A 16,500-nucleotide genomic window follows, 5' to 3' on the forward strand; every position below is an offset into this window, starting at 1 on the left:
GCCACACGCACAACCGAGTCCTCCATTTGTATAATGAAATTGCATATTTGGCATGATGGATTTTCGCATTCTGCTGCATTTCCTGGCGAAGTCAGATGGAATATTTGCGGAACCTGCGAGGGTTGAAGGTCGACCTGGTAACGGCTAGCTGTGGAGGAAGGATGTCACTCGAGGGCTTAAAGAGAACTCGCCGCGGCAAAGCTTTTGTATAGCCTGTACACAGGTTTGCTGTCTGTAAGGACGCATGTTTTGGGGGCTACTGGATGATGTAAGGGTAAATGTTTTATGGCCGCAGATATGCATAGAGCCTCGATTTCGCAAGGAAGCCATGTCACTTGGTGCTTCCGTAACTTTCACAAGAATCCAGCTAGGTAAATTTTTATCTTTCCCATCAAGTATAGTGTTGCTCCAATTCCGCGCTTGCTTACAGAGCCACCTGTGATGACCCATAAATGGTCATCTCTGGTTGGAAGGTAATTTCTTTGGAATCTTTAAGTTTTGTCTGGGCTGTGGGGAAAGTGTTCATGATCCTCGACCACTTAACTTTGTCTTTTGACTGAAGACCACTGATAGCATTCTCCAGTTGGGAGATGGCATGTGCACAACCAGGTAAGCCCGGGAAAACTCTTGTAGGCCCCAAAAATGAGCGGAGACCATGGACAAATCTGGCAGTTTGCATGTAGCCAAAACAGAGACCTTATGAGGGCTTGCTGAGAGGCGGCCTTGTGTCCAGATCCATCCTAATATTGTAGTGGAACTGGGCAGATTATTGTCTTGGTTGGTGATAACTTCAGACCGCAGGCATCCAGAGCTGTCATTATGTTGACCCAGTGTCGTAGAAGTTCTTCAGGGGGGTTTTTGACAGTACAGGTCATCAGCTAATTTTGACACATATCCTGCTTGCAGGTGATCCCTAGGATTCTGCACATAAGCTCTTCTAGAGCAGTCTCTGACCCGGCATCCCCATAGCACATCGGGATAAACACGCACGCCTTTATATGGGGGGGGCAATGCCACAGTAGCGCATCGACTCTTTAGCTAGTGGGATCTGAGCTAGTTAGGTCTGTTACTATTAGATATTTCCACTGACTTATGGTGGCAAAGTGGAGTCAATATCTGGCATTAAAGGGTGGTTAGGTTTCGAGTAGCGTCCAACGTCCTCGAAGGCGGTCACTAGCCTGTGTCCTCCATTAGGTTTAGAAACGAGGAAAGAGGGGTTGAGGTATTCTACAGTAATGTTTAACTCCTCTGGTTTTTCAAGACTCCAAGGGCCTCTAGTTCATTACACTTGTCTTGCAGAATTTGTAACTTCTCCTTAGAATACTGGGGGAGGGGCCCTTCCTCTGTGGGGGTTGCGTTGGACCCATGTTGATTTTATGTCAAACTTTCCTGCTTTCCCATTGTATCCACTGAATTTGGGATCGAAAACAGAATCTTTTCCCGGAGGGCTTTGCAAAATAATTGTTGAGCCTCAAGGGTGAGGATATTGTCAGGATTGACTTTGACAGTACCTGAGTGTAGGACTGTGTCGCGTAGTGAAATCTGAGTGGCTGGCAAGGAACTGGGCACTGTGTCATAGGTGCTGCTTAATACCGGTATAGTAGGAAGGACTTGACAGAAATGTTTATTTTTCTTCAGTTGCTTGGGTTCATCTTTTTTTCACGATGCGAATTTTCCCTGCAACCACCTCAACAATTTCTGGTCTAGGCCACATGTTTTGTGCACATCGAGATTCAACGCGGGGTTCAACAGCTACTGTACCCTCGGCTGGGATGTGTTCTGGTACGTCGAGCTCAAGGTGTGATCCAGGCCATACTGTGGTAGATGGGGACTTCATAAAATTGCATGAGTTCGCCGAATGTGGTGCTGTTTGTTTCCTTCCCCAGTACGGTAATGGATGACATGGAGGTCGCCAATCATAATTTCGTGACGTGCTGGACGGATCTGATTCATTAGCAGACAGAAATGGGATTCCTCTAGGAAGTCTACATCAAGATCTTTCACTACTAAGGCCTCAACATGTAGCGTTATGTTTTCTCGGGTCACATCGAAGTGTGTCTCACCTACTATTTCTAACGAAGTGGTGCAATCAGCCTGTAATCATGTTTAGTGGACTTTGTGATTTCGATTCCTAGAAGCTCAGCGACGCACGCTTAAACATGCTAAATTTTCCACGTCTAGTGTTATGTGGATGACATGTTGATTGTAGTAACTTTCATTTGTGGAGACGTTTTGGCTGACTCGTCTTGAAGAAGGGGGTCCCCCCAGGTCGAAGAGTTGATCGTCATGGAGTTGGTTACTGGCACTAGTCTCCTCATCCCTCGTCCGGGAAATTATTGCTGGCGCATAGGTGTCTGACTAGACTCATAAATGTCTTGTCATCTTGAGGTAAGAATTTGCAGGTGCTTAGAAAATGATCAAAGCGAGGTCTCCCTGCTTGTTTGCATAATGGGCATACCTTGTTGGTTTTCGTGCGAATACTTGGGTATTGCATTGTGGAGGTGGTGGATTGTAGCTTTTAAAGGCTGTGCGAAGGACTTTGGCATCGTTGTTCATAGAATTTTATCAAGTAAGCTGTCTAAAGCCTGAGATATTTCAGGTTTAAGGCTAGCTAATGTCTTTGATCTTAACTCTGGGCCTTACCGTTGTTTAACCAGGGCTGGTAGATCCTTGTGCAGTAGACGAAGCCAGGTCAATGTAATGAGGTTCTCGAGGGATGGTGATAACTCCTCATCAGCCTCAGGGGGCTCACCAAAGGGGAGTTATGCCTCCTCCAGTTGAAGTAGATTGTCTTCAATGAAGCTGGTTAATTCTGGAACAGGTCTTCAGGTCGTTCCCCGGTTCCAGGCGAATGTTATCAAAGTTAAAAAAAGTGCGCCTGTAGATTGGAATAAAATGTGTTCGAATAGCTTGCCATATCGACTTTACAGATGTGGAATTTTTGACAATTGTGTTCCCTTTAGATGATTGGGCAATAATTACAATTTGTCCAAGCATGAGTTCCCAAATGGGCTACCTTTTGTGCAGCTGTCCGCCGACTTCTTCGGGAACGTTTTGTCCGTCGTTGGCAAGGCCACGTCTAGGATTTGCTGGGGTTTTCTTAGCCCATGTTGCCCCGTCCACTAAGAAAATTGCAAAGTTGGGGTCGAGAGAGAGTGTAACGAGGTTTTGCTTCCACGCCTCAAATGTTGTAATAGTTTCATTTTTGGTCAAGGACCATTGTTTTGGAGCGCGATTGCCGGCCATAATGTGTTTGACCGTAAGTGTAAACTCATAAACTATAAACAGCTATCGTGGAAAGTCCCCGTTATGCGTTGTTTGCCGGGGAAATTTATTTACCTTTAATGTTTGGTTCAGTGTAATCCTTGTGCTGCCACCACGCCAATAATAAAGGAAAACTGTTAAACAGGATGAGAGTTTAAAAGTTTTGGCTCCAAAACATAAAACAATAATATGCAAAAATGATCTCCTAAAACAAAAAGTTCCCCGTAGTTATTAAGTAAGTCGTACATAAAACACTGGCGCTATGTAAAACTTTGAACAGCTATGTTGGCCCCGGCCTCCCCCCGGGGGATGATTTTAACGAACTTAAATCTACACTAGCTGAGAATGATTCAACATGAGTGTCATCTTCCTTGGCACAGTGGTTCTTGAGAAGAAATTTTTAAAGATGTTTCCCTATATACTCCCGTGTAAAATTTATTGCCATTTTGGCCCCACCCTACCTCCGGGGGTCATTATTTGAACAAACTTGAATTTACACTACCTGACGATGATTCCACATGAGTTTCATCTTTCCTGGCCCAGTGGTTCTTGAAAAAAAGATTTTTTTAAAAATGCCATTAATTTTTCTCTTATTCATAATTATCCCCCCTTTGGGTAAAGGACGTGGCTCTTCATTTAACAAACTTGAATCCCCTTTACCCAAGGATACTTTTTAGCAAGTTTAGTAGAAATACTTCGGTCAGGTGAGCTAAAAAAAAATTGTTTGTAAATTGTTATCAGTTTGAATTTTACGACATGTTTAAGTACAAAAACCCCTTTGGGGGGAAAAAGATTAGAAGAATTCATCCTTAAATAAGAGAAAATAGCTAAGTATAGAGGGAGAAAATGGTATGGTCATGAGTCAAATAAAATATATACTAATCCGAATTTCCTCTGATCTATTTTTAATATTTTCCCCGAATTACATATATTGGCAATTATGGATATTAAAATCAATCAAAAGTAATCAATTATCAAGTTATTTAATCCAAACTGAATATAATACTAATCGTTTGAAGGAAAATTAATGTAAAATTTCAAGATTTTTAAAAATTTTCATTGAATTTCCTATGTTTTTTTTTATATCTTAAACTTTTGAATTGATTCTTGGTGCGTTAAACAAATAACCCAATATCATGATATTAAATTTTCATGATTTGTTTTAAAGATGTAATTTGTATACCTAATTTAGAAAATAACACTGACATATTCACATAGTTCAGGTGAAAAAAAGTGCATATGAAACATTTGAATTTACTCTGACTTTTTAAAAATAACAAACCAATAATGTACAAGGTTTGCCTGAAATGAATTAAAAAAAATCCATCCACTGATCTTTCCCTATCATTTAAAATATATTGGAATATGGAACATAATGCTATACAGTGTACATTTAATTTCCTGTAAATTAATTAAGAATCTAATCAACGATTTACAATCCAGATTTCCCCTGCCTAAACACACACACACACAAAAGGAATTTTTTACATTTAAAAAAAAATCTAGAAAAAGGCGTGACAAAAATAACAATTCACTTGTATCAGTGCTAAACTTTAGAAAAGGATATAATGTACATGCATGCTGAAGGTCTGTTCACACAGAAGTGCTTAAAATCACAAATGTTTCTTCCCTTTTTTCCCCAGCTTCAGTCTTTTGACTTTCTGTGGCTTTTATTTTAAAATTCTGATGAACATGTAGGTCATTCATAGCAGCTCAAGTATAAACACTTTAGTCTTGTTGACATGTGGCCGAATTAAATACAGATGTGATTCTTAGTCTGAAAGAAAACCAAACTTTATTTCAGTTACAGCCTTATTTACAAGTAGACACCGAATATACATGTAATAATGTAACATATATAATAAAGTTACCTATTAATGATTTATTACAGGTATTTTAATCATAATAGTTCCACTGAAATAAAAATAGCATGATACCTACAAAATATTTACATTCCACATGTTTTTAACCTATAAAATGCGTAGAATTTGGGGCATTAAATACACCATTACATGGGCAGTGAGGTCAAAAGATACAAGTTTTTTTTTTATTTTCATATGTATGTCACAAACCTTGAATGCCATGCAACGTCATAAAAGAAAATCAAAATTCACTCTCACATAGAAGAGTTTAACATATATGTGGTACATTTGGCATATTGGCTCTTCCATTGATTTTTAACTGACCCCAAGGATAATACAAAGGATTTTGAATCACACTTGCAGATGATGCAGGGAGTTTAAAATGTAAATACATGTATAATTCAGTGTCTGAGACCTGTGCTCCCGACTGCCCCAGATGAACAAATTTTGTCAAGGGCGAACAGATTTGTACGTATTGACATCCGGCTTGACGTTTATAAATTTTCCTAAATTAATATTCAGATATTTGATAAAACTCTTTCAAATCAACTAATATTACTGGTAGAAAGTGTAAAAAGCAAACAGACAGAATTCATATAGGCCTGTGATCAAATATGTAGTGAGCTGGCCCCATTTACATTACTGCTAAAACAAAACTTATGTCAGACAATTATTTTTTCGGACTTGTACATTTTTAGCAGGGTTCGGGCTAGTACATTTTGGCAGGGTGGACAACTTTCACTAGCAATCAGCCCTGCATGTCTAGCTAATTTTACAGTGAGTTTCGTGCAGTCTATATGCATAATATAAGGTTATGTTCGCCTGCTTTTTTTGCCCTTTCACACTTGCATGCAAACAATTTTGCCCCATTCTAAATTCGCCCAGTAACAGATTGTTTAAGAAAATATACTGTATTTTTTGAATTCGTCCAACCGAAAGTCAGGGCGAAAAGGGGCGACAATAAACGGGGGCCAAGATTCTCCCGGTTTACAGTAATACTGTATACAGGGAAATTTTCGCCCCCGTCTAATTTTCGCCCCTTTCGCCCTCGTCGGAAGTGGGCGAATTTAAAACAGGGCGAATTCAAAGTAACAGTATAATATCTTAAACAAATATCTTTTTGGGTGAATTTAAAACGGGGCTAAACTTGTTTCCGAATGTGAAAGGGCGAAAATAACACAGGGCAGAAAATAACCCTGTATACAGTATGTAGATTTTATCAGTCTGACATGTACCATAATTATTTTAGCAAGTTTACGTTTAAAAATTTGAAAACTTTTATCAATTTAGAATTAAGATTTTTTCTCAAATGGCAGCCAGATGGTTCAGCACCACAGTTGTCTTTTAGTGCATCTGGATCAAAAGGATTATACTGCCAAGTGTTGACTCAGGTTGAACATTTTGACTGCTTATTGATTATTGGAAACTCCAGTCTGTTTCTTTGGCGATTATTAAAAACCTATCGAGATAACAAATCACTCATCTATCAGTATTCAACTTACATTTGAATTTTACAGACATTTCTTTATATTTTATAGACCTTCCTTAGCATCTTACTTCCGAAAAAAAAACTTATAAATGGATGTGTTCTGTAAACAAGAATCAGGGTCCTCAATAATGTTTCATTAAATAAGAATAATATAATAAATGGTCAACTGTCTTTTCTTTTTTAACAAAAAGCCTTTTTATAATGTTATTTTACACTGCACATCACCTTATTATCATTATATCAAGTTTGTAGGTAAGACATAAACTCATATTTTTAAAATTATAAACATGGTACATGTACCTACTTTTTTCAGTCAATGACAAATGTGCATGATTTTTTGATATTTTCTCATTTGTGTGAATAAATTCAATATTGTTTGAAAAGACAAGTACAAAATATAGTTATCACGAGAATAAGAACTCACTGCATTTAAGGTGTCACTACTAATTCCCATGCACTGCTCATTGCAGTTATGTGAGATTTTTTTCCTTCATTTTCCAGATATGAGACAAAGCGTACATTGATAAGATTATACATCTGCATTTAATCGATGAGCTAACCTTTCACAATGATGTAAATAAATTGCGTCTACTAAGAAGACATTACGTACTAAACATAGTGAACGTAACGTTTTGTTATACTTACTTGAAAATCATAGTGTACATTTTGATCTCTTGTCGTGCAGGTAGTACTTAGAAATGAAATCGCCTAGACAGTTGTTGTAAGGTACCAAACAGCATAGATCAATATACTCTGCATACAAAAACAACCGAATAAAGTGTTCCTTCTTTGAAAATAAAAGAGATCGTCTCCCTGTCATCATGGTGTCGGAAAACGGCCAGGGAATTGTCGTAAATTCCTAATGTCGGAATAAGACTCTAAAAGCCAATGTTAAATAAATTTTATCAGAATTCTATTTAAAGTTACATTATTTGTCTATCAAATTGTTGCTTGTGATCCATTAAATTACTTTTATAACAAAATGAGACGTAATTATATGTACCACCTACATCAGCAGTGATCAGCCTATTTTCAGCAGTTCGAGTTGCGCGGTAGATTTGATTTCGTAAATATTTCAATCACCTTAACATGATATCGTTATTGTGTAGTCTTTTTAGATATGAGCTCTTGTTTATGCATGATTTAGGTAGCGACTACTTTTGCTCAATTCAAATAAAGCCTCTAAGGATATGACCATAACTATTTCACAGAATCAAATCGCTGGAGAAAGAGCTTATTCTAAAGCAATATGAGTCACAATTAAACAAAGTTATCCAGATGAAAAATCAAGTTTAAACAATATATTCAGAAGCACGTATGAAAAAATGTAATCATGAACCATGTCACTTGTATAGAAGATGTGAACTCAAATGATATTATTTACTTGCTAAATGCATTGTCTTCTTCATTTCTTTATATCAATTCAAATATGAACTTGGATATTTATTCTACTTACCTTTTGATTTCTTTTTGAATTTTTTCAAACTGCCTAAAACAGAGTACAATTCATTTATTTACCAAATTAATAAATGAGTGAGTATTTTAGATAATGCATTGCAAAACCTTTTCAGTCAGATGATATATAACGGTAAAAGATATAGTGATTAACAGTAAAAACAAACATTCTTAGAGTATAGAATTAGCTATACTATAGTCCCCCTAAATATAAGTTAAGGAGAAAGTCCGAAAAATGTCCATTACTGTATAGCGGGGAAATAACTCGCGGTGTTAATATTGGCTATGTTCACGGTGTTATTGAATCCGTGAATTCAAGAAACAGTGAATAAGTTTTCAATAGGTATAGATATTAAGGGAGGAAACTTTTCTTACATACCAATTCCGCGAATTCAAGAAACCGCGAAAGCGTCAGAGAAGAGAAAAACGTGAAAATTACAACCCGTGAAATTAATCCCCTATACAGTATGTGAGAGAATTCGAAAGAACTGTTCAAAGCCCGACCCGAAATAAAACAACTTGCCAGAAAAATTAGAATTAAATGATAGCTCACTTGATTTCTGCGTACATCCCTTGTAAAGCTTCATGAATGAAGATGTCCTTATCGGATGTTGAAAGTAATACATATTTCTCCAAAATAAAAGGCCAACGCGTGGTAAATTCTCTAAGTAGGCACAAGCAGAAGAATGCAGGGATCTTAGATTTTGAAGTTGGTGTTCGGGTTGTAATCATACAAAAAATATACTGCGGCAAGTTATAGGACAGAGAACATTCAAAAATGATTGATTGTATATTGTTTAACGTCCCTCTGAGATTTTTTCACTCATATGGAGACGCCACCACTTGCCGGTGGAGAGCAGCAAATTTTACTATACTCGGCACTCAGGGCCATTGAGCAGGGAGGGATCCTTTCGTGCCAACACCTACTGCGACACAGGACCTCGGTTTATACGGTCTCATCCGAAGGACCGGTCTCCACGTCCCACAGTTGGATTCAAACTCTCGCGAAGTAAGGATCAACTCCTTACTTCGCGACTCTAGAGCAGACGCTTACTCACTGCGCCACGCAGGCGATTCCCATGATATGAATTCAATGCTTAAATATACATAAATATATAATCATTCAAACCACTTTCAAGTTCCTCAGGAACATAGCTTTAAATTACTACTTTACGAGAATATTTTTAATTTTTCTTGTATTTTAGTCATTTATTGAAGAGGTGACCCTCAATTCCATTTAAATGAACATGAACCCTACTGTATGATATTTTTAGGTGGCATGTTTTGTTGAAATTTATCAACACATTCTTAAGCATAAGTCAAAACCGATAACGACAACAGAATGAACATGAAAATTGCAGAACAACTTTTTACTGAAAAGCTTCAATTAATTTTCAGCTCAAGTGAGCCAACTAAAAAAATTCTCACGATTTGTTGCCAGGAGAGTTCTTTCCAAGCGCTCGACTTTCTCTGCATAAATAAAAAAAATGTTGTTAATGTCATATACATGGTTTAAAGACCAACAACACAAACCGTTTTTCTTTTAAAACACAAGCAATAATTGCGGTATTATTTATCATGATTAATGTTGATCTTTTCACAAAAACAAGAGATCTGGCAGATATACCTTATAATGGGCTCCTAATGGCTCGCCGTGCAGGAAATGATGACATCATAATTTACCATGGAAACGAATATGCCCTTTTTAAAGAAAGGGGTGGTTCGTTTCGCTTGTTTCATATGATGCAATCGGCTCCTTAGAGGATACATGTACTCAAAAGGACAAGATAGGGTAGCGGCCGAATCTGGTCCCTTATTTGAGATACTTTTCTTCTTGTGCAAAACAAAGCACAAACTTGCCTACCTGAGATTTTTACACATTAATCGTAATTCGCATTTTTTTGTATAAGATATATAAATTTGCTAGATAGCAAGCTTTTGCTCCATGTTTTCCGAAACAAAATACGCTGTAAAATCAATGCAAATTTGCATTAAAATGAAAAAATTCGAAATTTGACCTATTTATTTCACCTCACTGTGACCTCTGTATATATTCTAAATCTTAGAACCAATACTCATTTTGTGGCAGGGGTGACAATAGCTTTTTATTGATTAACTCCTGGATCATTTTGATAGACACCCAAATTGGGTTGAAATACTGGTCTTACTCTATCTTGTCCTTTGGTTTTTACACAAAAATTATATTAAAACTGAAATACCTTGCATTTCATCTTTATGTTTCTTGAAATCATCTGAAAATTAAATTCACATGCTTTAAAATTTTTTACTTGCATAACAATGTAAAACGCCAAATGAAACTATCTTGGTCTTATAAATCATTGAACATAAAAAAAAACCCAGAAGAATGTTTATGAATTTATAACTATAAAACTTGGTTTTTTTTTTTTTTTAAAAATGGGACTTATGGAAGAAAATGTTTGAACCCAGTCGACATGGTTTTTTTTGGTTACAATTTCGATTTTCCAAAATTGATGAAAATTAATGAAGAATTAAATGTCAAAATAAAAAATAAGAAATTGATTTATCACCAAGTATATGTGTCTGAGAGAGACAATATACATGAGTCTTACATGTACTACAGCAAGATCAAATACATAATTTGTATAAAATTGTGTAATGTTGTAAATTTATTATATCTTCTTGATTTTCAGATGGCATATTTTGAGTACAGTGTTTTTGTCCGTCTTGTATATACACAGTAGATTATTTTTTTAAAAAATCGCTGAAATTCGAGTTTTTAAAAATCACATTTCAAAGAACATTTAAACCAAAAAAAAAAAAAATAAAATAAAAAGGATTGACGCATTTCATATTTGATTCCATGGGTGCGTCGGTTCAAATTCCTGCAGGTGAAAAAATAATATAAGTTAAGCAATGAAAATAAGGAGTTATTACTTTCATCCCTCAACAATTCTATTCAAGGTTACTAATCTGATTCAAAAGTTCAAAAAGTTGTCTTACTCAAAAGACTTACCTTGTGATTTCTGAAATTTGCCGATAAAACAAAATGAAATATTATTAATTCGATTTCTAATCTTCTTGACATAACTTCTCCGAGATTTCTTGCATAAGAACAGATATAATCTTTGACTTTAACATTAAAACAAGAAGTATCTGATGAGACAGTAGCTCTACTGGTCTTGTATTAATAAAAAAAAAAGAAAAGTGTCACTTGGAATTGAATTTTGCAACAGGCAACAAAAAATGAAAAGAATTACATGTATGTTCCTTAGTGTTGTCTACGATGTGTCGATTTATGCTGAAATCAAACCAAAACTGTAGGAGGAGAAGGGTATTGAAAGTATTTCTATGAATTTTTTTTTTACTTAAACACGATAACATTTTTTTTTACTAAACACGATAAAATCAATCACAGAAATCAAATACTGATATGCTAAATTATGTGCCATAGTGTAGTTCTTCCTCTTTTTGCGAAGTTAAAAAAAGTGTAGGAAGAGTAGTGTTTTAAGATATTTCACAGAAACCTCTTTTTAGTTACCATGGCAACACCGTTCATCGAACTCAAAAAGCGTTGCACTGAATTATATATCTTAGTCTAGTTTACTTGTGTGCCATGTTATATTGAAATCAGCCCAAAGGTGTAGGAGGGATAGCATTTTGAAAAATTGTTAACAGAAGACAGACAGATAGCTAAAACAGACGGACGGACAGATAGATGGGACAGACGACGGATACCTTACCATCGCAAAAGCTATCATGGCCCCAGGATCATGGAAGAACTTAGACTTTAAATAGTGTTAGTCAAATTTTCTATCGCCTGTAAAATATTCATTAATTGAAGAATTTATATATAGAAATTTGCAGGTAACAACTCTTTAGAGAAGCAATATTGAAAAATATTTTAATTTTGTTGTCGATCTTTACAACATTTTTAAAATAATAAAATAATGATTCATAAAATGAAAATTCATAGACATTTTTGTAAGCATTTTCAATTAATCAATGCTTCATTTTCAGAACATGAGGATCGAAGTACCTTAAGATACATGTATTTCTTGATCCCGGGACCAGTCTCTACTAGTAAAATTAAAAATGAATAACTTAATTAATGTCTTTTATATTATTGATTAATTAAGAAAGAGATGATTAAAATATGATCTGTTGTTGGCACATTCGAATCAAGGGTTCATGATTACAATAAACAGTTTCTGTAAACCAAATATTTTTCGCGACAACCTTCATTCGCAATTTTTCAGGATTTAATCTGCGACTTAGTTTTCCGCGATCGTTACAAACAACGTCAGCGTGTTTGTCGGTTTCCATTGAGCATTATATATCTCCTCAAGGCTCAAACCAATTTTTTTCTTCGAAGAATAATATTAAGCAATAATTTGGAATATGAAACTGTGTAACAGTTTTAAATAACATGAAGCCCAGGGCAACATCGCTCACGTGAGTACTGTGGCTAGGGAAAAAGCATAAATCAGTTAACCCGCGTTTAGTATTAAAATATTAAATGCATGAGTGGTCCCGACTATCTGAAAAGGCAGAGGTGTATGGGGGAGTGGGTACAATTTGAACAAATTGAATCTACACTATCTGAAGATGATTCCAAATAAAATGACAAATGATGGCTTTCTTGAGAAGATATTTGAAGTCTTTTTCCTATATACATGTATATCTTGAATGCTAAACTTTCATCATCCATTATGGCCCCACCCCTCCTCCTGGGTCTTATTTTAAACAAACTTGAATCTACACGACCTGAGGATGGTTCCATATAAATATGATCAACCATGGTTGGTGTTTTTGAAAAGAAATTTTTAAATCCCTATATATTCCTATGTAAACCTTTGATCGTCCATTGTGGCCCAAACCCTCTCCCTGTGTGTCATAATTTTGTACAAACTTGAATTCGAATCTACACGACATGCAGATGCTTCCTTACAATAATGAATTCAAAAATGACTTCACTGTTCTTGAGAACAAAACTTTTAAAATATTTTTTTCCATAAACTCCTATGTAAAATTTTGATCATCTATTATGGCCCTACCTGACCCTCGGGGTCATAATTTGAACAAAGTTGAATGCACACCACCTGAGGATGTTTTCATATAAATATCACCAATCATTGCTTTGCTGTTCTTGAGAAGAAGGTTTTCAAAGATTTTTCTGTATATTCCTTTGTAAAACTTTAATCAGCCATTGTGGCCCCACCCTACCTCTGGGGTCATATTTTAAATAAACTTGAATCTTCACTACCTGAGGGTGCTTCTATATTAATATTGCAAATCATGGCTTTGGCATTTTGTGAAGATTGTTAACGATTTTTTCTATATATATTTAATTGTAAAAATTTGATCAGCTATTGTTGCCCGCCCCTACCATCGTTAGTCATGATTGGAACAAACTTGAATCTACACCATCTTAGGATGCTTCCATATAAATACCACCAATCATTGCTGTTCTTGAGAAGAAGAGTTTTAAATATTTTTCCTATATATTCCTATGTAAAATTTTGATAAGAAATCGTGGCCCCGCCTTTCCCCCGTGGGTCATAATTTGAAGAAACTTGAATATGTACTACCTCAGGATAATTCCTCATGAATTTCATCTTTCCTGGCCCAGTGGTTTTTGAAAAGAAGATTTTTAAAAGATGCCATTAATTTTTCGCTAATTCATAATTAACTCCCCTTGGAAAAGGGCATGGACCTTCATTTAAACAAGTTGATTCCCCTTCACCCAAGGATACTTTGTGGCACTATTTGTCGGTTTGGCCAAGTGGTTCTTGAGAAGAAGATGAAGAGGTGACAAGTTTACAACAACGACGACAACAACAAGGACGACGACAACGACGACACACAACAGACAAAGTTTGATATAAAAAAAGCTCACTTGAGCCTTTGGCTCAGGTGAGATAAAAACGTCTAGGATTTGTATCGTTTTCTACTTCATTTTTTTTAAAGGAAATATTACTACACACATTAATTAGTAAATGGTTTTGTAAATTACTAATTTATGCCCACTCCATGATCTGATTTTTGCAGCTTCTAGATTAGTTTGAAATAAATCATGATAATTTTGAATTTTTTTTAACAAATATCATTTAGTATTTTTTGTTAAGATATTTATATCAAATTTGGATACATGACATTTGTTCAATAGAAAAAGATTCCACAAAAGTCCACGAGAGTTTCCAACTCTCATATTAGACATTTCCAGATTTCGCAATCTCGAGACCGTACTCGTACATTGACTCTGACAGTTGTTTCAAAATTTTTAGGGGGCGTGTGAAAATTCGATTTACTTAAAAACAACAAAAACACTGTTTCCTAGATAAAGCAATGTAATATGTGGCATTTAAAGTTATATATGGCGTATTTTTCATAAGTTCAGACTGACTAAAATTAAAATGATCTTTCTCTTTGTTTTGTTACTTTATATAAAGATAGGACTTACCTGTAAATAACACAATAATTTTATTTAAATCAATCGCATTGGCATGTAAATCCAAGATTAAAACAATATTTCCAAAACAGTTTAATGTCAATTTAACCTACATGTATAAAAATATGGGGATGATATTTGGGTTCAAAAATCGGTGATTTTATTTTGAATTTAGATAGCAAATATTTTTTCTTAATCTTTGTTTAATCTCGGGTTTTCCTTTTTTAGTTCAGATACGCCATACTTAGTACATGTATATAGCGTTATAACCTTTTTAAAAACTTTTTGACACGCCCTTATAGATCGAAGTACAGAGTAAGAGTCCGAGCTCGTGGCGCTTATTGCTGGAAATGTCTTTTACATGGAAATGTACGATTTTCAAAGTTGTTAGAACATGTAACCAATCCCTTTCTTATAATTATACATTTGATAATGATACAAAAAAGTTTAAAACGAAAACAAAACTGAATAAGTAAAAGGGCGACAAGACTTTACTTTGATCAGAAAACGTTCTCTGGGAATTTTAGCTTATATGGGATAAAAAAAAAGACAAAATAATATTTCTTACGCTTTGTTGTATTTGTTGAACTTTCAAGGTTTTCAATTTTCTCTGCAGTAATAAATAATAATTCGATTAAATATTAAAATTAGCACTTATTATTCAAATTACAACATTACAACATATCAGTAGCAATTGTATTCTTAACATAAATATAAACAAAAAATATTTGGATAAATACTTATAAGTTTATGTATAATAAGTATTTCATATTCAATTATCATTCCTTATCTTCATATTTATGTGTGTATAAACAAGTAATTAGACATACCTTGTTTTGTATGCATGTTTTCTGTCAAAAAAAGAAATAGATTCAAGTAAATAGATAAGCATCGATAAGCCAAAAAGATCTATTAATTTTCACTTTAGTTCTTCATGCTCTGACAATTACCTTGTATTTTCCTGAATTCCGCGGCATACCATTTTGATCTGGTGGGATTAAGATCACATGAAAATAAGTCGTTTACGCCCCTTTCATACATGTCCCCACCAATCATCTGTTTTTCAATGTGTATGATGGCGTCTTTGAGTTCTTCCCAGCGTTTTTTAAACTCTGTGTCATTCATAGCACCAATTATAGAATGACCAGATACTAAATTTCTCTTGATACGAATCCTTTCTATGCAGGCTGATAATCTCATATCGCCAGTTAGGGGAGTATTTCCCCATCCAGCTTTATGCTTTGGTATGTTACAAATATTCCTTAAAATAATATATAATACTGAGATGTCCAGGTCTTTGGCAGACAAAGCGGTGCAACCGGACGCTGGATAGATCTGTTCTTTCTGCTGAGTATTCATTCTCTCCAGTTTCCCTCTATTGTTGTCCAACTCTAACCTAAGGTCAGAAGGTTTGATGTGGCGACTTAGAATGTCCCTGAATAAGTCGCTGCATATTGTCATAATCAGCTGACAAACACGGAAGTAATTTTCTGTTGCCTTCTTCTGGCAGAAGTAAGGAGCTGAGGACGGTCCAGAGGTGTTCAACATTGTTCTCAGACTTTGTCTTCAATTTTGATTTAAAAAAAATATAAACATGTATCTAAGCTGTGTTTAAAAGTTTTTTGTCTGAATTTATGATTTATATTAAATTTAGATAAAGTAATATTTAAGGAATCACTGTTTAGTTTTGAGAGTATGCCAAGGGCATCAACAATAGTAGGAACATTCGCCCGTTATGCTAAAATTATCCCAGCTGTCCACCATTGTTGATGTCCCTGGCATACTCTCAAAACTAGACAGTGATTCCTTATATTTCCATTTTTACTTGAAATAACAATCTTAAAAAAAATCGAAATACCGTCTAATTTAGTGGATTTGAAACGCACGAGGCATTCCATGTTATTTTCCCGCCCCTTGACGTCAAATTTTACTATTAAAAAATAGTCCCATACAAACACGAAACAATTCAATGATTATTTAGTTATAATGCAGTAAAATAT

At 35.2% G+C, this 16,500-nt stretch overlaps 1 protein-coding gene across 1 annotated transcript; it reads right to left on the reverse strand.

Moving 5' to 3' along the window:
• Positions 1-1,090: 1,090 nt before the first annotated feature.
• On the reverse strand, positions 1,091-16,067 carry LOC134244561 (uncharacterized). The gene is made up of 4 exons (XM_062726816.1): positions 15,439-16,067; positions 15,069-15,110; positions 8,072-8,104; positions 1,091-1,227 (listed from the first exon to the last, which is right to left on the reverse strand). Exons 1-4 carry the CDS (start codon positions 16,046-16,048, stop codon positions 1,091-1,093), a joined length of 822 nt encoding a protein of 273 aa, XP_062582800.1. The 5' UTR covers positions 16,049-16,067.
• Positions 16,068-16,500: the final 433 nt, after the last annotated feature.

Source organism: Saccostrea cucullata, unplaced genomic scaffold (assembly GCF_032062105.1).
Source record: "Saccostrea cucullata isolate Sc308-1 unplaced genomic scaffold, CSIRO_AGI_Scuc_v1 ctg5091, whole genome shotgun sequence".
Classification (NCBI taxonomy): domain Eukaryota; kingdom Metazoa; phylum Mollusca; class Bivalvia; order Ostreida; family Ostreidae; genus Saccostrea; species Saccostrea cuccullata.